At 39.9% G+C, this 26,520-nt stretch overlaps 1 protein-coding gene across 1 annotated transcript; it reads left to right on the forward strand.

The window, feature by feature from the left end:
* The first annotated feature begins 686 nt into the window (after positions 1–686).
* On the forward strand, positions 687–22,011 carry hsd17b3 (hydroxysteroid (17-beta) dehydrogenase 3). The gene is given in 12 exon segments (XM_030738137.1): positions 687–883; positions 886–927; positions 10,739–10,785; positions 11,046–11,121; positions 11,230–11,337; positions 14,719–14,786; positions 15,311–15,355; positions 16,580–16,614; positions 16,730–16,811; positions 16,900–16,965; positions 17,105–17,254; positions 17,410–22,011. Coding segments are annotated over 12 exon segments (954 nt in total). The 5' UTR covers positions 687–777; the 3' UTR covers positions 17,539–22,011.
* Positions 22,012–26,520: the final 4,509 nt, after the last annotated feature.

The following is a 26,520-nucleotide window of genomic DNA, read 5'->3' on the forward strand; positions in this document are numbered from 1 at the left end:
CAGTTCTCAAATTCAAAGTAAACTTGGTGGCATAATTTGTGTAGAAAATGCAGGTCAAATAACCTTTAAGGTTTCTTGCACAATAAGCAGACATACCTACAGACATATCACTCGGGTATCCAAGAATGTACAAATACTGTGAGAAATGAGCTTGTCTTCTTTGCACATAATCCACTGTCAGGTGATTTTCCATTTGTTTTCCTATGTTTTTCCCTGGTATCTAAATGTAATTCTTAGTGACGCTAATCCCTATCAGGCCTCTGCTGAATTTTAGGGGCATTTTGCCAGTGTGGAACCTACACTACCCATATCACTGGGAGCTGTGTATCAACTTGCATACCATATAATTTTGTGTAGCCTGTGAAGTAAATAGAGACTATGTCTTGACAGGAATAGTGTATCTAAGCTCTTTGACACATCATAAGGATCAGAAAGATCTTTACCTCTGACAAAGTTGGATTTGTTGGTACAACTATTTGATCACAGATAGTGCAGTGCTAGAATTGAATGGGACTGCCTTGTTTTTTTAATGAAAATAAAGTCACAGACATGTCTTATCAGAAAATTATCAGATTTAACAACATTCTGCAGCTCTCCATACCAGTCTGTCTGTCTGTGTGTTCAGATGTTTTTTTGAAATGGGAGGTTCCTGTGGCAGGGTTATTCAATCCTCATTCCCTCTTTGTGTCAGTCTTTCTCACTGAACAAAAACCTTTCTCTTACAGCAGTCACAGACACAGAGAGACCTGAATCCTGAGTTTTCTGTGCCAGAAAAGCATGGATTTTATGGAGCTGTTTTTCGTTTCACTTGGTACTGCTGTTGTGGTATACTATGGAGTGAAACTATTGCTTTTCAGTAGGATGCTTTTTCCAAAGCTATGGTTTCCAGTGGCAAAAACTTCTTCACCTCAATGGGAGAGTGGGCAGGTAAGAAGAATGTGTGTGTGTGTGTGTGTGTGTGTGTGTGTGTGTGTGTGTGTGTGTGTGTGTGTGTGTGTGTGTGTTGTGTGTGTGTGTGTGTGTGTAATGTATGCCATATGATTTACAGTAGGTCACTGACTAATAAGTGACTAATAAATTCTAAAATTTTTCTAGGATTAAGACAAGGTAGATGTCACATTTGTGATAAACCACTGCATTTGTATGTACTTCTGTATGTACTGTGAGTAATTATAATTTTTGAATGAGTACATTAATATATGACAAAGTGCATGTGGCAGAATGTGCAAATGCAATCTAAACACTGAACATTTCCAGTGGTTTATTCAAGCTGACTGACTGATGAGTGTAAAACTGCATTTAAACAAGCTGCAATAGGAAGATTTCCCTGCCCAGACTTGTTTAAACACACATCATTGTCACACAGGTTAGCTCTTGCGTATTGTTTACCCAAAGGGGGGGAGTCCCAACACTTTAAAAGCCATTTTTCATACTTGCTGGGCAGCTGACTACATGTACAAAAACATATTTATCAAATGTATGTAACATCAAGCATAAATCGCTTGGTTTTCACATAAAATCCATTCTGTGATCAGCAAAATGTTCTGTGTCAGTGTGGTTAATGTTAGACAATAACTGTGTGACAAGGAAACAAACCTGTGTGACCAGCGTGAGAGAAGAACCTGATACAGTGCCTTACAGAGTAAGAAACATTCATCTACCTTACCACAGTATAGTGAGGAGAGAGAGAGAAAATATTACAATTAATTTATTTCTGATTGCATACAGTAATCAGCTCAGTGCACTGATGAAATGTGTCCCATTTCACTTAATTCTCAAATTCTTAAAAAAAAAAAAAAAAAAAATTGTTGGCATGAATTTGTGTAGAAAATCAAATATTTTATGCTTTTTATGTATATGGGAAACTGCCTTTAAGTTGGTGTCAACTTTAAGTTGAGGGCACACAGTAAATACTGGCTCTTGCCTCGGATTGTCTCCCTCAAAATTCCTCTGCAGGTCCCAGAGCAGTCTCACTGACTCAAGAGATTTCCTTTGGCATCTTCTTGAAGGGGTCATTGTCCCACAGTGCTAAAGAAGCCTCATAAAAACATTGGGCTGTACTGGGCTGATCTTGCCTTTCGTCCCAAAGCCCACTTTCATTCCCATTTTCATTCCATTCCAGCACAGAGGAATAACATCTGAACAGCATGTTCTAGCCTGCATAAACGGATTTCTCTCTGCAATTATTGGTCCTGATAATTGGGAAACCCATGTGCATTGCTCTTCAGACTTGAAGCTTTTTGTTTCAAGAAGCCTCAGCTGTGCTGTGTAGTGCATGCATCTATTGATAACATACTGAATATGTTACTTGAATGCTTACAGTATGTATGCATGTGGTAGCTGGGCTTTTTGGTGATGCATTTTTTATGCAGGGCACTTACCTTACACCCACATGCTGCCCCCATAAATGCTATTTATTTAGATTTAGATGCTAACTTTGATGTGTCTGATCATATATAACACAACAGGACTGTATGGCTTACAGCCATGTGATATTTTTTTATGCATTTTCCTGTAGAAGTGGTTGCCATTCTTAATTTACATTGGGACATTAGAAGTACAAATCAGAAATTTGCTCTGGTAGCATTGCATCAACTGCTTAGGAAGTACAGCCATTTTGTACATAATGCCCCATTTCTAGATACTCACAAGTTTTGGACAAATGACTGACTAGCAGTTTCAGTGTCACGTGAGGCCTTTCCTCTCTTTCTTTCATGACAAATGAATGAGATAAAGATCTGGGCTAGATACAAGTGTTGCACTTGTATTTGGTAGTTGTCCACAGGACCTGTCAATATGAGGTCCAAAGAGATTGTCAGTTGAAAGTGAGGGGAGGCCATCATTAGGCTGAAAAATCAAACCCAAATCAGCAGTTTGGCTCATTTCTAAAAAGAATAAAGGCACAAAGAACACTTTTTAAGGAGGTAGTTGAGTTATTGTCAAGGTCTACAATCAAGAACATGAAGACAGAGGTTTAAACCAAAATGCAAACCACTGGTTACACTACAAACAGGAAGCCAGATTAGACTTTGGCAATAAAAACATCTAAAAGAGCTTGCACAGTTCTGGAAAAAAATTATTTGGACAGATGAAACCAAGTTTAACTTGTGCCAGAATGAGGAGAAGAGGAAAAGCATAGAGAAGAAGAGAAACATACCACCTTATCTGTCAAATGTAGTGGAGGGGTAATGTTATGGCATGGCCATGTATGGCTCTTGGTGTCAGTGGGTCACTATTGTTTACTGATGATTCTGAAGTGTAGAGGGTTATAATCTGTTCAGTTTCATCCAAATGCTCCAAAACTGATGATGCAGTAATTCACAGTGCAAATAGATAATGACCCAAAGCAAACTGCAAAACAACACAAGCGTTTCTCAAGCCAAAAAATGAGACATTCTTTAATCGATAAATCAGTCATTTGATCTCATTGACCAAATTGACACCTTATAACTGAGAAACAGTCATTCGTACAAGTGTGGTGTGTATTGTCAACATATGGAAAATACCACAGAGATTTAAAATATCATGTCACATTTAAACTCTGACATCTTTCAGGTAAATAGATTGATCTGAAGGTCAAAGTGATAGCAATGTGATACTAATGCTATATAGAGCTGCCTTGGCAGATGTTTACAGTCTTGGAGTGCTTCTTGTACTTAAAATTGTTGAGCCTCTAAAAATAGGAAACTATGTATAAAGATGGCTGTGATTCCTAAACAGTTAATGCAAAATTTTGTTAAACCCCTGAGTTAAAGCTAAAAGTCCACACTTCACTCACATCTAGATTGTTTGATTTAAATCCACTGTACTGCTGTACAGAGATAAAAGGACAAAAATTGCATCTAAATTTATTTCTCTGCAGTCTTCCTTCAGTATTCATTCTGTCAATAGAGCACAATAAGCTCACTGTGACATATTATAGTAAAGTAACTGTGAGAAGATTTGTGAGACCACAGTGTCTTTGTATAAACTCTGGAGAAGAATGAGAAACGTCATTTACAATGAGTACAAATAGGCTCATGACACAAAAAATGTTTTTCTATTCCCCATGTTGCTCTTGCTGAGTGCATAGCCTCAACACCCTAATTTTATATTGGAAATATCTTAAGTTGGAATACAGTTTTACTTAATACTATCCTACTGGCCTTTAAATGTCTTTCTCGCTGAATCACTCTCACACAACACCACATTTTTCTTTGAAGACAGGTCTCCACAGGCACTGCAGTTCACAGAGCTCATTTGCATAAAGGAAAATGTCACAGTCATGTCTGGATCCAAATTCTTTTCTGCATGTTGATTTAATTCAGTTTGTCACAGAGGAATCCAAATGTTTTATAACCAAGTATTACATAACTATTTATAAATATGGGTTTTTTTACTCTCAGAAAAATAATAGTTCTTAATTGTTCATTAAAAGGCAGTGTGGTTCTTCAAGAACAATCACCAACTAAGGAACCTTTTTTTATTCCAGAAAGTCTCTTTGTGTGCTTATGTATTTCCTTAAAAGATGAAAAATATATTTAAAATATGCTTTTGTAGGGGTGCCTGGGTGGCTCAGGGTGTGAGCAGGCGACCGCGAATGCCGCTAGGTGATGTGCCCGGCACTGGATCAAATCCTGACCGTGACGCCGTATTGCCCCGTGTCTCCCTAACCTGTCAAAATCTTCACTGTACCTCTGTCAAATAAAGCTGAAATGGCCAAAAAGTAAACTTAAAATTTGCTTTTGTCCCTCTCCATGAATTGCCGCCTTATCATGGTGGATGTGTTTGTGTGTCCCAGTGATCCCAGGGGCAATGTTGTCCAGGGGCCACTGGATTTGCAGACTGGGGTGCTGGAAAGGAGAGTTCATCCATTAGTCGAACCTTGGATTTAAGAGGAACAATGTAGTTTTCACCCCAGTTGTGGAAGGGCGGACCAGCTCTTTATCCTCTCAAGAATGTTCGAGTGTGCGTGGGGATTTGCCCATCCAGTCTGCAGGTGTGTTATGGACCTGGAGAAGACCCTCGGAGTATCCTGTGGTGGGTGCTGCGGGAGTATGGGGTATTAGATTACAATTCAGTTGTTACAGGCCATTCAATTCCTCTACATCTGCAGCAAGAGCTTGGTCTGCATTGCCGGCAATAAGCTGGACTTATTTCCGGGGGGGTGTTGGACTCCACCATTGATGTCCATTGATACCAGATTCTACCCAGAATTTTTATGGACAGAATTTTTGGGCATAGCCAAATGGTGCAAGGTTTCTGCCTTAGTGGCCTCAGAAGCTCATTTCTGCTTTTCACAGATGATGTGGTCCTGTTGGCTTCATCAGGTGATAGCCTCCAGTGCCTGTAAGTCTGAGGCCGTGATCCTCAGCCAGAAAAGGATTGAGTGCCCACTCTGAGTCAGGGACAAGTTGCTGCCCCAAGTGGAGGAGTTTAAGCATTGTGGGGTCTTGTTCACAAGTGTGGGGAGCGGGAGATTGACAGATGGATTGGGGCTGTGGCTGCAGTGATGCAGATGCTGCACCAGTCCATCGTGGTCAAGAGAGAGCTGAGTGTAAAAGCAAAGCTGCTGATTTACTAGTCAATCTATGTCCCTACCCTCACCTATGGTTGCGAGTGACCGAAAGAACAAGACTGTTAAAAGACTGGATAAAAGAAATGAGCTTCCTCCGAAGGGTGTCTGGCCTCTTCCTTAGAGACAGGGTGAAGACTGCAGTCATACAAGAGGGCTCAGAGTAGAGCCGCTGCTCCTCCATATCGAAAGGAGCCAGTTGAAGTGGCTCGGGCATCGGGCTAGGATGCCTCCTTGGCACCTCTTGGGTGAGGTATTCCAAGCATATCCTAACTGGGAGGGGGCAGGGCAGAAATAAAACAGCATGGATGGATGGATGGATATACAGCATTTTTGTCTTGAAGTTATCTGATGGGAGTTAATTCCATGGAATGATAATATTCCTGTTAACTGCTCTGGTTTGTGTAAGTGGAAATCATTACTTGTAGATGCTGTAAGTTGCACCAAGAGGGCCTATAATTAAACTATGAAAGGATAAAAAGATGTTGTTTAGTTAAGCAGCTTTAATAATCCATTAAAGTATCACACTTATGGATCATGGGTAAAGCTCTAGTGTAGTTGTCTATCATATATTTGCCATATTTCAAGAAGCTTTCCCTTGTGCAGGCCAGCACTAGCAGGATGCAGAACATGTCTGGGATATTAACCTTCCCACATGACTTTCAGCTCTTCCTATGTGATACTAACAGTGTTGAAGTGTCAACAGAGACTAATGCCATGTTTCCACTAGTACCCACTCAGCGCGGCTTGACTCGGCACAAGACTGTGCCGAGTTAAGTCATTGTAACTCATTGTAAGTTCCCCAGTACAATGTTTTAATGGATGAATGTTATCATTGTTAAGCATTAAAATATGTATGCTGTTTGCGCATTTCAGATGGCTCTCTTGTTGCAAAACTACCGCTACAAACCGTCGGTCTGGGCATTCAACCGAGCCTCTCGGTGGTTTGCAAGCCTCCATTTTCTTGCTGTCGGGTTTTAAAAATGGTGTGGTTGATTCTGGTGAAGGAGTCGCTCTTATAACTCAGCTAGTGACGGCCAATCAGTGGCATGCTGTTCTTCGATGTCACATTTTCGGATCGCTTGGAACCCCGGCTGAGTGAGTACTAAAAAAAAGTACCTGGTACCTGGTAACAGGACCTAATGAAAAGCCTTCAAACCGTGCCGTGCCGAGTAGAGTCGAGCCACGCTGAGCAGGTACTAATATAATCCCTTCATTGTGTTATGGGTATGCAAAAGAAGAGCGCTCAGTTGGACATTTCTCAGGAAGACAATCTGATGATCATCAGAAGATTTAGAAGACACTCTTAAAAGTAAGAAACATGCTAGTTTTAACTTTAGAAGTTTTTTTTTTGGCCACAGCAGCTTGGCAGTGGAGGGAGACAGGAAATGGGGGAAAGACACACGGGCAAATTTGCAACAGGCCGGGACTCAACCTGTACCACTCACATCGCAACGCGGCATATGCATGTGGTCGCTGGCCTCACCACCAAGCCACCCGAGCACCCAATTTTAAAAATGTTTTGGTCTGAAAATGATTTGTAAAGCATTTTCCACAGCATAAACAATTCTTACAGCTATTATACAAAATACAACAAAAAATTTCTTATAATCAATTGATCTGATAGTGAGTTTACAAATATTCATTCAGCAGATCAAAACAAAACAAATGATCTTTCTGATGGTTTGCACAACACTGCCCTTATAAAATCTTTGTATTTAAATCAATGTGTATTAATAAGAATCATTTAACTGATCCAGATAACTGTAGAGAGTAAGTTTGTAATGTAAGTAAATTCAACTTTGGACAGAAGGTTATAACTTCAGGGTAAAAGTTTCCCCAGTCTGCTAAGCCAACAGTACTGCAAACTCGCAGCACAACTTTTGCCAGACAGCTGCTTACTTGTAGCTGTCAGAGAGCCAACTTTCAGTCATATTTGGAAAAAACAAAACAAAAGAAAACATAATGGATTGCAGAGTATGTTGGATTAATGCCTTTATTTTCCAGAGGTATTTAATACAGAACTTTTTAATAGACCCACATTACAGAAACAAGTAAACTTTTTCATTTTTAACAGTGGTAGCATTTAATAATCATGTGTAGCTCCATAGTGGAGTGGTTTTTCCATTTGCTTAACAAGTGTAAAATCACTGGGTTGATTTCCAAGAGAAGACTGTTTTGGGGTTGCGTCAGGATAAGCATCTGGTGTAAAAACTCTGCCAATCTCATTGTACATCCTGTATAATGACAATAAAGGCATTTTATTCTATTCTATATCAACCATGTGGAGCTATCTGCAATATTTACAACCCCTTGTGAATGAGGGAACAGCACCTTCTTTAATCTCTAATTATGCAAGCAATTTTAGATAACTTTTAATTTTTTTAAAGTGGTCACTCTCAAAAATATTTGCCATCACTGCAATAAATGTAATAACATATACGTTTGTGGAGCTCTTGCATAAAAATATCTTAAATTATTTATTACATCTTGCAATATTTTTTGCAGAATCGTGGTACAGGGTAATCTACAATCACCAGTTTTCATAGGGACTATTCAAACTGTTCCTGTCCATTGTGGCAAGCATTTTAAATAAATTGTCCCCCACTCACTTCACTTCCATTGCATTTTGGTGGAAGCAGAAACACCTAGAGTGAGACATAAATTGTAAAAATATGCATAGCCTACTTCAGGCTTTTTGCAATTCTTTTTTTTTATTTATTTAAATTAATCTTGAATACTGAAACATCAAATTTAAGGTTAGCAAGCCATCTAGTCAATGTCTAGGTAAATAACAGTAATAAAACTTCTGCAGACAAAATCAAAGGCCATTGATTAAGGTGGTCTATTTTTGACACTCTACCAAATGAACAATACAACAATGCTATTATTTTTTGATAGTGTTTTAGCATTATAACAGCCTGTTATAATGTGAAATGTTAATTTGTATAACTTGGAGGTACAGCTCAATTTTTTTGATCAAGCATGAAGGGTGGGCTGGAACTGCCATTGCCTACTCAGAGGAATGATCTGCCTATCAAAAAACAAAAACAAACTATGACTGAAGGCCTACTGAAGCCATTTTTTCTGAACGTTCATAGTTTTCATTTCAGATTATCAATAATTGGAAATTTATTTTATCCATCCATCCATCCATCCGTCCATCCATCCATCCATTTTCTTCCACTTATCCAAAGCACCATTCAGTTTCAGATCAGGCAGGCCACTCCCTCCAATCACGTCCCTCCAGGTCTCACTGTCATTGCCCACGTGAGTGTTGAAGCCTCCCAGCAAGACAATGGAGTCACTGGATGGTTCACCCTCGAGCACCCTGCCCAGTGACTCTAACAAGGGTGGGTACTCTGAAATGTCATTTGGTGCATAAGTGCAAACAACAGTCAGGACCCGTTCTCCGGCCTGAAGGTGCAGGGAAGCAACCTTCTCCCTACCAGTGAAAACTCCAACGTACAGGCAGCAAGCCAAGGGGATACAAGAATACCCACCCCAGCTCACTGCCTCTCACCAAGGGCAACTCCAGACTGGAACAGAGAACAGCCCCTCTCCAGGAGACTGGTTCGAGAGCCCAGGCCATGGGTTGAGGTGAGCCCGACTATATCTAGCCAGTATCTCTCAACCTCACAGACTAGCTCAGGCTCCTTTCCCAGCAGAATGGTGACATTCCATGTCCCAATAGCCGGTCTCGATAGCCAGGGATTGGTCCACCTGGGCCTCCGCCCTCGGCCACCGGCTGACACACACTGCACCCGACCTCTATGACGCCTCCTGTGGGTGGTGGGCCTACAGGAGGGCGGGCCCATGTCTCCTCTTCGGGCTGCGCCTGGCCAGGGACCACGGGCTAATGTCTGGCCACCCAAAGCTCTCCCTGGAGCTCTCTCCCCAGGCCTGGCTCCAGGGTGGGACCCCGGTAACCCTTTCCTGGGCAGGGTAAACAGTTCCCTTGGTGCCTCTTCTATAGCGGTATTTGGAATCACTCTTTGTCTGGCCCCTCACCCAGGACCAATTTGCCATGGGAGACTCTACCAGAGGGGACAGGCTTCTGGACAACATAACTTTTATTCTGTTGGATATTTTGAAGAAGTGTGCTCTTTTGTAAAGAGGTTGTGCTGTGCTCCATATCTACTACTGCTGAAGTAATAGTCCTTATTTATCCTATACTGGGCTATGGTGCAGCTATTCACTGTTTTGTTTGTTTGTATTTTGTACTTTGTTTTGTTTGTGGTACTGGCTGCCCTTTGTAAACAGTGGGAGTATTTAGAGCAGTCTGAAGTTTGAGCTTTTGGTTTACTGTGATAACTTTAACTTATGCTGAGTTTATCATTTGAAACTTTGATCATGTTTGATATGCATACCACTGCGGCAGTGTATATAGTCCATGGCGGAAAAACGAAAAAGCAGAATAGGTCCACTTCTTATCACAAGAATCACTCCACACATGCAGAACAAACATGATAGCCTGTTTGTACGCTCTCAGCTAAATGTGATTCTTGTTCACTGTTTAATAGTCTTGAATGTTGTAGGCTCACAGTTGAGTTTGTATATCTAGCACGAACAGGAATGCCCCAGGTGATCATTCAGATGTTTGTCAGACAAGCACTGCTACCTGAGCCTGTGCATTTTTACCTTCAATATCATAAAAAAAATTATAAAAATAAATGCAGAGGATTGCAATACATAAAACTGAGGATCAACGGGAGGTTTCTTTGTCATTCAATACTTTCCTAATTGAAGCAGTAAAAGAACAAAAAAGGATTGTGTAATTTGTTTGTTCAACTGAACCAATAAAAACAGAGGCTTAATTTCAACTTCTGTTCAAGCAGTTATTAGGCAGTGAAAACAGTGATGAAAAGAGTCTGTGATCTTTATAATCAGGGTCAGGGGGAAATGGGAGAGCAGTGAACACTGAGAAACAAGCAGTTCCCATCAGTTTTTTATCACACCAGGGGAACATACTGTTTTAGCACAGTTTGTACAAACAGAATGGAGTAGGGATAAACTAATGTAAACAAATAATAATGCAATCCTGGGATTTGGCTGCCAGCAGAGGAAGATGGATAAATCAGTGCATTACTGTGTAGTACAGTGCCTCTAGTGCTCATAATGGAAACTGCAAGAGAATTTGACGGGAGACATTTGTAATTCTCAGTCTCTCTATTCTCATTTCAGTGGTGACCGGTTCTTCAGATGGCATAGGAAAAGCCTACGCATTTGCAGTAAGTGATTGCTTAAATATAACTGCTTGTGTCTGCATGTAAGACAAACTTTTCTTTTCATAAAACAAAGCTAAAACACGTACACAATAACTATCTAGATTTTATCCAGCATGTGTTGCAGTCTGAGATGTGGGCAATGATGACTTTCTTTCCACTCATCATGGTTAAATTACTTTTCATCTGATGCACGTTTGCTCCTTTTTTCTGTGGTAATTGTGTTTTTATATGTCCTCTTTTCCACCATTACTACTGCTCCTCAGCTGGCTAAACAGGGAAATGAATGTCGTATCATGAGTAGAAGCAAAGCAAGACTGGATCAGGTGGCCAGAGAAATAGGTATCAGTGTGCTTGTTTTATTTTCTTTGCTTTGTAAAATGTATATCTACAAATATGCAGTTCATCCAAGTTAACAGTATACAATGTTTGTCTTTTCATTCTTCACAGAAGAAACCACGGAGCAGAGGGTGAAAGTGATAATAACAGACTTTGCAAAAGAAAATATCTTCAGTGAAATTGAAGAGCAACTGAAGGACCTCAATATTGGAGTTTTAGGTGAGCCTTCATTTGTTCATCTGTTCTTCCATTTACCATTTTAAGAAAAATATTGGCTCACTTTGAATTTGATGGCAGCAATGTGTCTCAAAAAAGTTGATAAAGGTCCATGTTTACCACTGTGCAGCATCCCTTTTTCTTCTAACAACAGTCTTTACACATTTGGGAACTGCGGAGACCAGTTGCAGGACATTTGTGAGAGGAATGTTGTCCCATTCCTGTCTGATAGAGGATTCTAGCTGCTCAACAATCTCAGGTCTTCTTTGCAATATTTTTCATTTCATGGTTTTCCAAATGACAGGCGGGTGACCTGTACAGGGTGTACCCTGCCTCTTGCCCTATGCTAGCAGGGATAGGCTCCAGAACCCCCGCGAACCTGAAATGGGTTTCTGGATTTCAGCACTGATGGTGCCTTTCCAGATGTGCAAGCTGCCAATTCCACAGGTGCTGATGCACCCCCACGCCATCAAAGTGTCTGTTTTAAAGTAAGTGCTGATAACAACCCAGATGCTCCCTTTCCTCTTTAGTCTGGAGGATGTGGTGTCCACATTTTCCAAAAAGAATTTCAAATTTAAATTCAACTGACCACAGAACAGTTATCCACTTTGCCTCAGTCCATTTGAAAAGACCCTTGGCCCAAAGAAGATGGCAGTGTTTCTGGATCATGTTCACATATGGCTTCTTCTTCTTTGCAACATAGAGCTTTAATCTGCATTTGTGGATAGCAGGGTGAACTGTGTCCACAGACAACAATTTCTGGGAGTGCTCCTGAGCCCATGCAGCAATTTCCATGACAGACTCGTGTCTGTTTATAATGCAGTGCTGCCTGAGGAGCCAAAGATCATGGACATACAATATTGATTTTTGGCATTTTTTCCAGATTGGTGAACCTCTGCCCTCTTTACTTCTGAGAATATCTGCCTCTTCAACATACTCGCTTTATACCCAATCAGTTTACTGACCTGCTGCCAATGAACCTAATTAGTTGAAAAATGTTCTTCCAGCTGTTTTTCTTTTAGTACCACTTACTTTTCCAGCCTTCTTTTTTTTTAACACTTTATTTATAAGATTTTTTGAACCTTATACACAGGTTACAAAGACATGCCCCCCACCCCCTGCCCCCAGAACAACACTCTTCACCCCAGGAACACAAGGACAAAAAAATAAAAATAAAAATAAAAAAATAATAATAATAATAATTAAAAAAATAAAAAAATAAATAACTACTGACTGCAGGGTTACAGTGACAGCCATTCAGTATAATGGAAAGTGATTCAGTGACACTTAGCATACTATATGCAAAAACAGGCTTAAGAGTAAAAAGTATCTGGTCCGTACTCCTGGATAATAACATGTAAGTTGTGCCTTGAGAGCAATTTTACTATGACTAAGTGAGGGAGAGTGTAAGAACACACTCAATGAAAGGGCCCCAGGTGTCCTTAAACTTCTGACGGGATTTGTTCCTGTTGTATCTGAGTTTTTCGAATGGAATTAAGGAGAGCACCTCCCGAACCCATTCAGAAAATGATGGAGGTGCTTTTGACTTCCAATGGCGAAGGATAAGCCTCCGTGCTTGTAGTGAAGCAAAGGCAATAAAATTAGCCTGAGGCTTTGTGATGACAACACTCTCATCTGAAACTCCGAAAATACCAATGGTTGGATTAGGATTAATTTTGGTGTGGCAAATCTGTGAAAAAACATCAAAGATACGATTCCACAACGGCGATAATGATGGACATTCCCAGAACATGTGACCAGTGGAGGCAGGGTTCAGATGACATCTAATACAGGTTGGATCTGCACCAGGATAAATCTTAGACAGCTTTTGCCTAGTGTAGTGCAAGCAATGCAGAACTTTAAATTGGATAAGACAATGTCTTAGACAAAGGGATGTAGTATGGATACGTTGTAGAGAATCTGACCACACCTCCTCTGTGAGTGGAATTTGTAGGTCCTCCTCCCAGGCCAACTTAGTTTTATCAAGGGATGGCAGCGAGCTGTTTTGAATAATTTTATAAATCTTTGCGACATTGCCCTTAAACTCTGGTTCCTGAGCTAAAATGGTATCTAGAGTGTTTTCCTCCAATATAGTAGGAAAGGAGAAGTGTGATTTAGCAAAACTACGGACTTGAAGGTATCGAAAGAAATGTGACTTGGGTAGATTCTTACTCTGCTGGAGAGTTTCAAATGATGCGAAGGTGCCATTCATGAATAGATCATTAAAAAAGACCAGGCCACTGTTATGCCACACCTGAAATGCTGCATCAATCTGAGAGGGGCGAAAGAGGAGATTGTGTGTCAGTGGCATATGAAGGCAAGCTGTTTTGAGGATTAGAAAGGGTCTCCATGTGAGCCCATATTGGAACGTTTTCCCCTTTGAAAGCTGCGATCCAATAAGGCAATTTTGCAATATTAGCTGCCCAATAATAATGTAAAAAATTAGGCAATCCTAGACCACCCTTCAATCTGGGCATTTCCAAAGTGGATATTTTTGTTCAAGGAGTGAATTTATTCCAAATAAAAGTAGAAAAGTGGCTGTCGAGATCTCTAAACATGGATTTGGGTAGAAAGAAGGGAATCATCTGAAACAAATATAATAGACGCGGGAGCACTGTCATTTTAATTATGTTAACCCTGCCTGCAAGAGAGATTGGCAAGGATGACCATTTTATTAAATCTAGCTTGGTGTTATCTGCCACCTTCTTAAAATTATGGATGTATAAGTCCTTGTATGAACGTGTCACAGTGATACCCATATACTTAAATGAATTTGATTCTAATTTGAAAGGAACATTGTCGTAGTTAAGACCTTGGGCCAACTGATTGACTGGAAATAGGAGACTTTTAGAAAAGTTAAGTTTATATCCAGAAAGCTGGCCAAAACTATGTAATAAGTCTATGAGCCATGGTAAGGAGTTTGTTGGGTCAGTTATGTAAAGAAGTAGGTCGTCTGCATAAAGAGAAACTTTGTGGCAAGAGTCGCCTCTTAAGATCCCTGCAATTTGGTTGTTGGCTCTAAGGGCTATGGCTAGTGGTTCAATTGCGATATTGAATAAGTCTTTTCCAGCCTTCTGAGATGTGTTGATGTCAGCAAATACAAAATGAGCTGGTATATTTCATTAAATAGTAAAATATCTCAGATTAAGCATTTGATATGTTTTCTATGTTCAATTGTGAATAAAATATAGGTTTATAAGATTTGCAAATCATTGCATTTTGTTTTTTTATTTACATTTTACACCGCCTCCAAACATTTCAGACTTGCATTTGTAAAGTCTGAAACATGAAGGGTTTCTACAGAAACAAAAAATAGGGGGAAAAAAAGGTCAATATTTAATACAGTAATATCTGCAGTTATGTCCCCTCTTTTTTCTGCCCCAGTCAACAATGTAGGCATACTGCCTTGCTTCATTCCCTGCAGATTCCTTGAGTCTGATGAACTGGACAAGGTCAGTGGTACCTCAGCAATATATACTTAAAGATGCCTTTTGATTTTTTTTTTTCTATGTACAAACATATGTTATATTGATATTTGGTGTTGCTCATCAAAACTCACTGAGTGAATGATTGAGCTCTAACAAATTCATCCTTGTTTACCTGCTATCTTTGCCTTTGCCTAATGGCTCTGGTAGATATAATAGCATCACCTGCATGTGTGTGCATCCCCATGTGCATGCACGTAATAAACAGATCAGTTACCTGGTGCACAACTTTGCAGATAAGTTAGAAATTTCCATTAGAAAATGATGACTAACTTAGAGATTGTGTCTATTGACTCCATTCGCATAATTATTACATTTATTGGTAGTAAGTTTCACAGCAGATATCATCATAATGTTGAACATCAGGGGGTTCAGCAAATAATAAAATCCTTTTAGAAAAATCTAAATTGTATCCACCCTAAAATATTGCAACGCAGTTCTTTAGATATAAATAGAGATCACTGAGGACTCATATTTCTGTATGCTTTCAGACAATTACCAGAGTGATAAACTGCAATGTGAAGACTATGATTAAGGTAAGAATATGGTTTTGGAAACCAGTAAATTTCAGGTCATACCATATTGTCTTGATGACAGTGTTCAAAAGACAACCTACACTATTTTCACTAAGCAAATTTCTTACCAACAATAATAATATTTATGTCTGTCATTAAATTAAGCACATGTAAAGGATATTGTAGAAAATTCTTTGAATTGTTCTAATTTATAAATAATTTTATAAATCTTTGCGACATTGCCCTTAAACTCTGGTTCCTGAGCTAAAATGGTATCTAGAGTGTTTTCCTCCAATATAGTAGGAAAGGAGAAGTGTGATTTAACAAAACTACGGACTTGAAGGTATCGAAAGAAATGTGACTTGGGTAGATTCTTACTCTGCTGGAGAGTTTCAAATGATGCGAAGGTGCCATTCATGAATAGATCATTAAAAAAGACCAGGCCACTGTTATGCCACACCTGAAATGCTGCATCAATCTGAGAGGGGCGAAAGAGCAGATTGTGTGTCAGTGGCATATGAAGGCAAGTTGTTTTGAGGTCAAAATGTTTTCTGAACTGATGACATATTCGGAGTGAGTTCTTAATCACGGGATTATTAATATGCTTGATAGTAACACCTTTAAGGGAGCAGCATAAAGTGGATATCTGACAGGCTGCAGGATTAGAAAGGGTCTCCATGTGAGCCCATATTGGAACGTTTTCCCCTTTGAAAGCTGCGATCCAATAAGGCAATTTTGCAATATTAGCTGCCCAATAATAATGTAAAAAATTCGGCAATCCTAGACCACCCTTCAATCTGGGCATTTCCAAAGTGGATCTTTTTGTTCGAGGAGTGAATTTATTCCAAATAAAAGTAGAAAAGTGGCTGTCGAGATCTCTAAACATGGATTTGGGTAGAAAGAAGGGAATCATCTGAAACAAATATAATAGACGCGGGAGCACTGTCATTTTAATTATGCTAACCCTGCCTGCAAGAGAGATTGGCAAGGATGACCATTTTATTAAATCTAGCTTGGTGTTATCTGCCACCTTCTTAAAATTATGGATGTATAAGTCCTTGTATCAATGTGTCACAGTGATACCCAAATACTTAAATGAATTTGATTCTAATTTGAAAGGAACATTGTCGTAGTTAAGACCTTGGGCCAACTGATTGACTGGAAATAGGAGACATGTGTAAAACAACTTTTTCCATTGTTACATATGAATCAAATCTGATTTTTTTTTTTCTCTTTTGTCTCCAGATGTGTAAAATGATTCTCCCAGGAATGGCAAACAGGTTTCCTATCCATGTTTTCTTCATTAGATCTAATGTGTAAAGTGATGGTTCATAACGTGTAATTAACGCTGTGTTTGTGGTCACAAATATAGTTCAGTGTTTGTTGTATTTACAGGGGGAAAGGGATGATTTTGAATGTTTCATCTGGAATCACCTCAATTCCATTTCCCCTGTACACCCTATATGCTGCATCAAAGGAAAGTTTAACATCAGCGGTACACTTTTAGTTCTCCATGTCCAGGTGTGCTATGATCCCTCACAACATTTTAAACTGTCTTCTTATAGGTGTTTGTGGAAAGATTTTCTCAAGGTCTACAAGCTGAATACAGAGATAAAGGGATTATTATACAGGTATTTTGATCCACTTTCAGACACCATTTCAAGGTCTTTAAATAAAAGGAAGGGGAATGATTTTATTTTGAATTAACTTTAAAGTCTTTCAGTTCTTGAACTCTTGTCATAAATTTTCTTTCTCTCAAACTGTTTTCAGTCAGTGGCTCCGTTTGGGGTATCTACACGAATGACAGGTTACCAGCAAACTAGCATGGTGACTCTGTCACCGGAAGACTTTGTAAAATACTCGCTGCAGTACATCAGAGCTGGAGACAAAACAAATGGCAGCATCTGTCATATAGTTGTGGTAAGACTTAGTGTCACAATCATTTCATAACACCAAAAAACTGCCTCCAAGAGACTGACCTGTGTGTGTGTGTGTGTGTGTGTGTGTGTGTGTGTGTGTGTGTGTGTGTGTGTGTGTGTGTGTGTGTGTGTGTGTGTGTGTGTGTGTGTGTACAGGCCTGGTTACTGCAGACTATTCCACCTAAGTTTCTCTATGCAGACCCTGTGATACAACACCTACAAGACTATGTCAAACAGAAAATAATGCAGAAGGAATTACGCTCAGCAACAAAAGCAAATGTTTAAAATGCCGCAATAAACTGGAAGAATTTGTATGAAATATTTCTAGCTGTAAATAAGGAGTATTATGTAGTATTATTATATAGTATTATTATAGAACTGATTAATGTAATTTGTAAAGGTATTATTATATACTGTGTGTACTGTATGCATATTACTATGATGTGGGCAGTCAGGTCCATAAGTATATGGGCAATGACACTATTTTAGTAATTTTACCTCTGTACACCACCACAGGGGATCAAGATGTGATTTAAGGGGTTTAACATACTGTTTAACTGTTTAGGAATTACTGATATTTTTAAATACACTCCCCAAATTTTGGAGGCTCAAAAGGAATTGGACAAAGTAACTTAATTTTAAATATCAGGTTTGTTTTTAATACTTTTTCCATCCATGTTTTTAATACTTGAATGAAAGTCTGGAACCCATGAGCATCACCAAATGTCGTTTCCTCCCTTGAGATGCTTTCACAGGTCTTTACTGCAGGTGCCTTCATTTGCTGCTTGGTTGTGTGCCTCTCTGCATTCAATTTAGTCTTCAGTATCTGAAAAGCATTCTCTGTCGGGCTGAGATCAGGGAATGGACTTGTCCATTGAAGAATATCACATTTCTTTGGCTTGAGAAACTGATGGGTCGCTTTAGGTCATTATCCATTTGCACTGTGAAGTACTGACAAGTCAGTTTTGCAGCATTTGGCTGAATCTGAGTCCTGTACAGTTCAGAATTCATGCTGCTACTTCTATCAGCAGTCATATCATCAATACATGCTTGTAACCCAGTTCAAAAGACAGTCAAACATGCCCAGGCTGTAAAATTGCCCCCCATGTGTGACAGATATGGTGGCATGCTTTGGCTTGTTAGGTCTTTCTTTCCTTCTCCATGCGTTTCTCTTCCCATCAGCAAGTTAATCTTGGTTTCATCTGTCCAAAGATTTATTTTCTTATTTTTTGGAACTATGCATGCTCCTTTAGATATTGTCTGGCAAAGTTTAATCAGGCCTTCTTGTTCTCGACTGGAACCAGCGGTTTGCATCTTGTTGTAGTGTTTATGTTCATACAAGGGTGGGATTAAAAGTTCATAGGCTGACCTTGATGCAATGGTCGAACTTGAGCAAATGTGTTTTATTTTTCGACATAGTCTCCCCTGCAGTCCACTCACATCTTCCATTGGTGTTGCAGTGCTTGGATTCCCGTGGTGTAGATGCTCTCATCCTGACCCTCAAAAACAGCAGATATGACCTCATCATCAGTCTGATACTGCTTCCCAGTCAAGTGTTGTCAAGCATTGTCCTGGTGAAACAGGACCCCCTTCGTCAGGTTTCCGTTTTGCCTTGATTGCCTTTCGCACCTGCCTCAGCAAGTTGGCATAGTATTCTCCATTGATAGTATGGCCCTGTTGAACACAATGCCCTTTGCATCCCAGAAGATGAAGACCATCATTTTCCCTGCCGATGACACCACCTTGGCCTTCTTTGGTGGGGGAGATGACGGGTGTTTCCACTGCATGGACTGCTGTTTGGTCTCTGGCTCAAAGTGGTGAACCCAACATTCATTTTGGGTGAGGAAATATTCAAGAAAACCGGCTGTTTCAAAAAGTGACAAGTTCGCCTGTGACATGACCGGCCTGGTGTGCTTCTGATCAGGCGTCAAAAGTCGTGGCACCCACCGAGCAGAAACCCTTGACATGGCAAGTTCGTAATGCAGAATTTTCTTAACTCATTCACAGGAGATGCTTACAGCATTAGCTACCTGAATAACAGTTAAATGTCTGCCATCCACCACCATGTGGCGAATGCTGTCAGTGTTTTCTTGGATGGTGGCTGTGGCAGAACGTCTGGACCTTGGGTCATCTTCAAGGCTCTCCCTACCCCTCTTGAATTTAGCTGCCCACTTTTGCACAGTTGATAAAGCTGGAGCATCATCCCCTAATGTAGCAACCATGTCAGCATGAATGTTCTTAGGAGCTAACCCCTTTTTCTGCAGATAATTGATAACACCGCAGTGCAAAATTTGATCCATTTTCTCAAAACGTCTCTAGTACCACTTTTCCAAGTCCACAATTCTGTATCCAATGTGGGTTCAACTGGAAAGAAAAAACGCACTTAGCATCAGTAAAGGTTGAATTTAAGGCATGCCAAATTTAATTACTGTATGATAACTCCTTCTTAGTCAGTCTATGAACTTTTCAGCCCACCCTCGTAAAGGCATTTCTTGATTGTAGACTTTGACACGCCTACCTCCTTGAGAGTGTTCTTGACTTGGTTTGATGTTGTGAAGTAGTTTTTCTTAACCATCAATAATTCTGCCATCATCCACTTTAGTTGACCTCTGTGGTCTTTCAGGCCTTTTGGTGTTGCTGAGCTCACCAGTGCATTCCGTCTTTTAAAGAATTTACCATATTGTTGATTTGGCTACTCCTTTTTGCCGTCTCTCTGATGGGTTTATTTTGTTTGTTTGTTTGTTTGTTTGTTTTTTCAGTCTAAAGATGGTCTCCCTTATTTCTACTAATATCTCTTTGGGCCTCATATTTAAAATTCCGGTGAACAGCTACAGTACTAAATGAAACAGAATAATGAAGGAATAGGCCTCACCTGGCCACGAAACTGCTCGTCAGTCAACTGTCCAATTACTTTTGAGTGTGTGTGAAACTGGGTAGCTGTAACTTCTACACAGTTAATGCAATACTTTTGTTAAACCCCCTGAATTAAAGGTAAGAGTCTGCACTTCAATCACATCTTGATTGTTTGATTTAAAATCCAGTGTGGTAGTGTACAGAGGCAAAATGGTCTCACTGTCCAAATACTTCTGGACCCAAATATATTAAAATATATGCAGTAGTACTCCCTGAACTTTTACCCTGCGGAAAGCATGTCTATAACTTATGTTCTTCCTTTTTTTTCCCCCTTCAAAATCTTAGTGACTGATGTTTGTTTCTTCTTAAAAAAAAGATTCTTCTATGATGAAGTGTTTATCTTTGCACCTCCACTTTAACAGTTCAGATATGTATCTCTTACCCTGCACAGCTATTAATTCTGATGCCATTCAACGTTAAAATTTGCATTATTTTCTCAGCCTCAACATATGTGACTAAGCAATGATAGTACTGACAAAAGTGTATCTGTGTGTGTGCGCGTGTGTATGTCTACATATCTTGTAGCAACATGAGTAATAATAATAATAATAATGACACCTTATCTGCTGAACGGAAGGAACTGTCTTGTTCCATTAATTCACCCCTACACACACACACACACACACACAGGTGCACACTTTTAACAATCATTAGTATCCTCTATTCCCCTCTCAGATTGAGAAAACATTTGATCACACGATGGGACCACCAGATTATGCTAGTGTCAGTCACCATTCTAATCCACAGAAGACAGTTTGGGACTTATGAGCCTTTACCCGCAGCTTCAGGAACTAGTTTCACAGTGTGCTGCAAATAGATTGATAAGCAGTGTTTAAAGAATACAAACCATTCCCTCATCATGTACGTATATATGCTGACGCACACAACCACTTTAATTAGCATGTGCCTCAGTGATGTCTGACCTAAGAGGGTCACTAATCACAAGGTGACAGGGGTGTTTAGACAACGATGATGAATGATCTTCCACATGAGAAATAGTGCAGGGAATAAGAAAAGAGAAGGCGCAAGACAGTGGGGAAGAAGGTCGGAATGACCCCGAGTTTAGTCTATACCTGGTCTGAATGTTTAAACAAAAACAAAAAGAAAACAAAAGAATAGAAAAGAATGACCAGTCAATAAATTAGAATAATATACAGTACCAGTCAAAGGTTTGAACACACTTACCCATTAGTGTGTCCAAACCTTTGACTGGTACTTTATGTATAACAAAATCAAAAATTATAGGAAAGAAATGGGTGGGGGGGTGTTGGCCAGAGGAGTAAAAGATGATTATGAATGCAAATTCAGATGATATTGTCAGTTCAACAGGTTAGTTTTAAACACGGTTTTTTGACTTTGCTGTCTTTCTGGGCCCAGATTAATCAAATTAAACCAGTAATTCATGCATATTTTATATATTATATTATATGTTTGCTTAATTTCTTTTGATATTGGTATGCATAGGAAGAGTAAAAATAAACCTGATCAATGTTAATTTGTAACTGACAAATATGACTTTAGTTTTGTAATATTTATACAGCAAATCCTTGATTTCCACTGCGTAGTTTGACAGACACTGCATCTCTGAGCCAAACATGTATCCAGAAAGTCTGTGGCCACATTTAACTTATTCCAATCTGATGTGTCTGTTTTTGTTGCACATCTTTGTTTATTGTAGTTTTCTGACCTGCCCTGAGTCTACACATGTAAATTAGCAGTTTTTCTATAATTTGGCATTTTTACTGCTGATATTTTTGATATATAAACTTAGCACAAAAAGTAAGGAAATTTGTGTTTGGTTGACTATTTCTTTGTTGTAACAAAGCTTCTTGGCAATAAAGCTTATACCACTGGAAAGCCTATTTATTTCCCTTTAAATGGTGCAGTGTTTGCAGAGAAATGCATTTGTGGGTTGAGCAGCAGAGTTGAGTATGTGGGTTGCGCCCATGAAAAACTGCTATTGACTCTTGCTTGGTGTTGTTGATTGGATTGGATGGTTGAAGTCTGAAGAAACATGACATACTGGCAATTTAACAAGTTCTTCATTTAACAAACAGGGGCTTCAGTAGCATGTGGAAGAACCATACACAGCCACAACAGCCTGGCACCTCCTCCTCATGCTGGTCACCAGCTTGGTCACACACTGCTGTGGGATGGCATCCCATTCTTCAGCCAACATTTGTTGCAAATCAGCCAATATGGTTGTGTTGGTCACTCTGGCATAAACAGCACATGTAAGCTGATCCCACAGGTGTTCAATGGGGTTGAGGTCAGGACTTGTCCAAGTTTTTATAAAGGTCAGTTAAATTAAGTTATACAGTTGTTTTCATCAATGCTATGAGCTGTAATAAAACACTGCAGTGCAACCAGGACTCAAAATTAAACCAAGTCTTTCTTGGTGTTTGGGTCAGGAAACAAAATTAGTTTAGCTATGATGTGAACAGGTTTCTAAACAGTTACAGTAAAGTTCAGGATCACCTCTCACCCCATGACAGCCTATCCCAGCTGTGAGAGGCGCAGCATACTCTGGACAGAGCTAACACACAGAGACAGGCAACCATTCATGTTCACGTTCACACCTACAGTCAATTTAAATTGGACTGTGGGAGGAAGCTGGAGTACTTGGTGAGATCCCACACAGACACGGGGAGAGCATGCAAATTCCACACAGAAAGGCCCCAGGCTGGATTTGAAACCAGGACCTTCTCGCTGTGAGGTGCCAGTGCCGTCCTTAATGTAGTATTGTTTTAAAAATCCTGTTTGATACACTTTGAAAGAAATAAACATATGTTTTGTATATCACCTAAAATCACAAATCTGTCAGCTTTACATTCTAAAGAATACCCAGCACCTATGGGAAGCTGGCATAATATGCATATGACATAACTGAAAACAAGTTTATAGTTATATTAAAGTCAGTCATTTAAAACACCAATCGTCTCACATGTAGCTTCATCTTCTGTAATAGACTGTAAACCTGCCTAGGATATACCGCAGCTAGGATAGGCTCCAGCCCCCCCTGCGACCCTGAGTTTAAGCTGTTCAGAAAACGGATGGATGTTGTGATCGTGTTAAAGTTCTTCATGGCCACTAGAGGGCACAAAATATAAAGGTTTCATCGTGCCTTCTGAGAGCTGCAGCAAAATTCCGACAATCAAATGTAGTCAAACTGCCAGTTTAATTTAATGTAGCGACGCTATTCTCCACCACGGGGATTTTCCATCATGTGTGTTGAGCTGTAATATTTGTATAAATGCATCTACTTCAAAGCTGCAGGCTTTGCAACGTGTGTGTGTGTGTGTGTGTGTGTGTGTGTGTGTGTGTGTGTGTGTGTGTGTGTGTGTGTGTGTGTGTGTGTGTGTGTGTGTGTGTTACCTGCAGTTAAAATCAAAAGATGTTTACCCCCCGGTTGCTCAACAGCAGGGACTTTCCTCTCCCGAGGTGATCTGCAATTTATGAGTATGGGTGGCAACGCAATTATGACACCTCTTAATTTACAGTTTACCTTTCAAAGCCTTTCTAACATCAAGTGTAGTTCTCATAGCTGATATTTCACTTATTTTACAGACTCATCACTGTGGGTGAGCTTTTCCTCTACGCATGCAGAATGAGGGTTGTTGCCATCAGATGGATCATATTTTGGTACAAATATTAAGCCCAGACTGCCTGAAGCCTCCAGCACATGATAAATTCATTAAAGAAGAGGCCAATAGAAAGTTCTTATTTCAGAGGATGACTATGGCTTACATGGGTGGTCAGGGCTCTGAAGACACCTTATTTATGGGGATTGGTTGTGCGTGCATACATATGTCTGTGTATGTGGATGTGTGTGTGCATGTGTGTGTGTGCGTGTGTTTTCAAGCAGGGGGTAAGAAAAGGAGAGCCTTTGAGGATGCTCCCTGTGTGACTCCTCTCTCCTCCCTGGACACTGCTTGTGTGTTGTTTTAGTAAACAGAAGGGTCCAAAGATGATCCAAGACAAGCACATTGCCACTGAAGCCCACCCAGGAGCCCAGGGCAGGACTGCTAACCTTCAGACACTAAACCAATCTCACAAAAAAAAGGTTGACTCAAGTGTTTAGTTTGAAATTGGAACTATTTCTACCTTTATGCTTGCAAAGTAAAATGAAGGTAGCAATTAACTCATATAAAGGGGTGTTGTAAAGACTACATATACTTATATACTTAACTGGCCAAACAAATGTACATACTATACTTTTAACTCCACATTGCCTTAAATCAATGCTCATCAGTATCAATAGGTGAATATTCACAGAAGCTGAAATATTTCTGCAACATAATTACCGTCTAGTTTTTAAAACTTTGTGGCTGAGCACATGAACATTTAATTCGCACAGAGGAGCTCTAGGAGGTCATTATTTCTCCCAGCAGTTATAATACCTACAGCTTTGCTGCCATCCAGGACTGGGCTCTTTGAAACTCAAGAAGATAATTTCAATCCTTCATCTTCTTCAAAAGAGCAGGCTGTCAGGGACGAGCTGGACTGTCAGCGAGGGAAAGCAAACAAGTTGAAGGAAGAGGGACAAAAGAGACAAAAGTTTCAGAGAGATGGATGGATTGAAAAATAAAAGGCAAGTGACTTCTCTGAGGGCCTGGTGCTCACATATGGCTAGGCTTTGCTTGTATAGCCTCACTTCAAGGCGAAGGGCCCTGCAAACATAAACAGTAGAGAGGCTGCAGCTGGAGCGGGGAGGCAGTCGTTTGCTCACCGAGACCTCTCTACACTAAACAATGGATCAAGTGACGCACAGGCCTTTGGCAGTGCAACAGAGACCCAGGCTGCTCAGAAAAGCCTTTCTTCCGTGCGTTTATATCTCTACTCTCTCAATATTTACCTCATGGGAAAACACACAATTTTCCATTCCTTTTTGTTCTGAAAACAGCAAAAGAGTAGACCTCCCATTCCCATCTCTTCCACCTTAAGTGCAGGGCAGGGTCAAAAAGGACAAGCGCCCTTTTGTGCAAAAATTTAAATTTAATTTAAAATATCCCATGATTTTTGATGACTGGATTACTCCAGCTAAAAATTTCCATCACTAAATTTTTGCCACAGCTTGGTAAGGGTGTAGGGATGAAAAGATTAAAGCTAAGATTCACACAAACTCCTACGCTGATATTCCCACACAAGGCCGTGATGAAGAGAAGCAAACAAAATGAGGATTAGTCTCCCTTACTGTGTGAGTCACTGCATTACAAACTTAGTTTGTACAAGTGTGTGTGCATGTGTGTATGCATCTGTGTTATATCTCTTTTATGATGGGGCACAATGGGGAACGGAAGGGCTCGGAAGCTAGTGAATTAACCCAAATTACAGCTAACAGTTGCCCAGACAACTGGATAGGAATGAGGGGCAAATGGTGTGTAATTTTGTAATGAAGGGGGAGTTCTTTTGCACATTTGGAGACCTCCTCTGACTGTTACCGTAACAGGAGGACTCTATTCCTCCAAAGCAGTTGTTGCTTGCTGAGTCACCTAAATGAGTGCATTTTTTTAAAAATACACCTTGTATAACAACTTTTTTATCTGTTCCATTATTATCAACTATGATGGCCAGTTAATAAGTTAAATTACTGCAAGAACTCTGAGGACAATTATAGGCTAATGATTTCATCCATGAGCTAAAAAAAAAAAAAAAAAAAAAAGCCCTGACAACTAATTTTCTCAGCCAGCACCTTAGTTTGAGTTATGGTGATGAGTTTTAGTGAAGTCATGAGAAATTTGTGCACTTGTCTGCTCTTCTGACTGATTAAACGTGTGAAGAGGGTTAGTTAGAAAGGTTAAGTAGCAGCACAATCATTAAAATACAGATCTGGTGATGGACGGTGTTTGCTTGCTGCTCGAATAGGATTCATTCACACCCACACAGTTCTAATGAGGAAGATTAAAAGAGTTTTTGAGCTCTTAAGGTCACAGTGAAATGCAAGTTACACAAGGATGTGAGCGTTTTCAGTGATCTGGAATTTGTGCACACTGTACAGGGAATCACGGCTGAAGGGTTTTAAGTACAAAATTCAGATACCTGTAAATGTCGGTGTGGCTTGGCACATACAGCATGACAAATGCAGGAATGGGACCCTACACACGAACACCCACACACCTCCCTTTCCTATGATGTCAGAAAAAAGGAGGACAAGGATGAAATTTATTTGATACGGTTCTAACTGATAAATATGACGTCTTGATAGCCATCCGTCCACCGAGACCATTTCTGATGTGGACTCAACTAAAGAAATGGCAACAAATTGTGTTTTTTGACAGGTAGCTAGCAACAAAATGGCTATAGATGCCATTTAAATGCTCAGTGAACATTTAACAGAGAGATATGGAGTGAAGA

This window comes from Archocentrus centrarchus, chromosome 9 (assembly GCF_007364275.1).
Source record: "Archocentrus centrarchus isolate MPI-CPG fArcCen1 chromosome 9, fArcCen1, whole genome shotgun sequence".
Taxonomy (NCBI): Eukaryota; Metazoa; Chordata; class Actinopteri; order Cichliformes; family Cichlidae; genus Archocentrus; species Archocentrus centrarchus.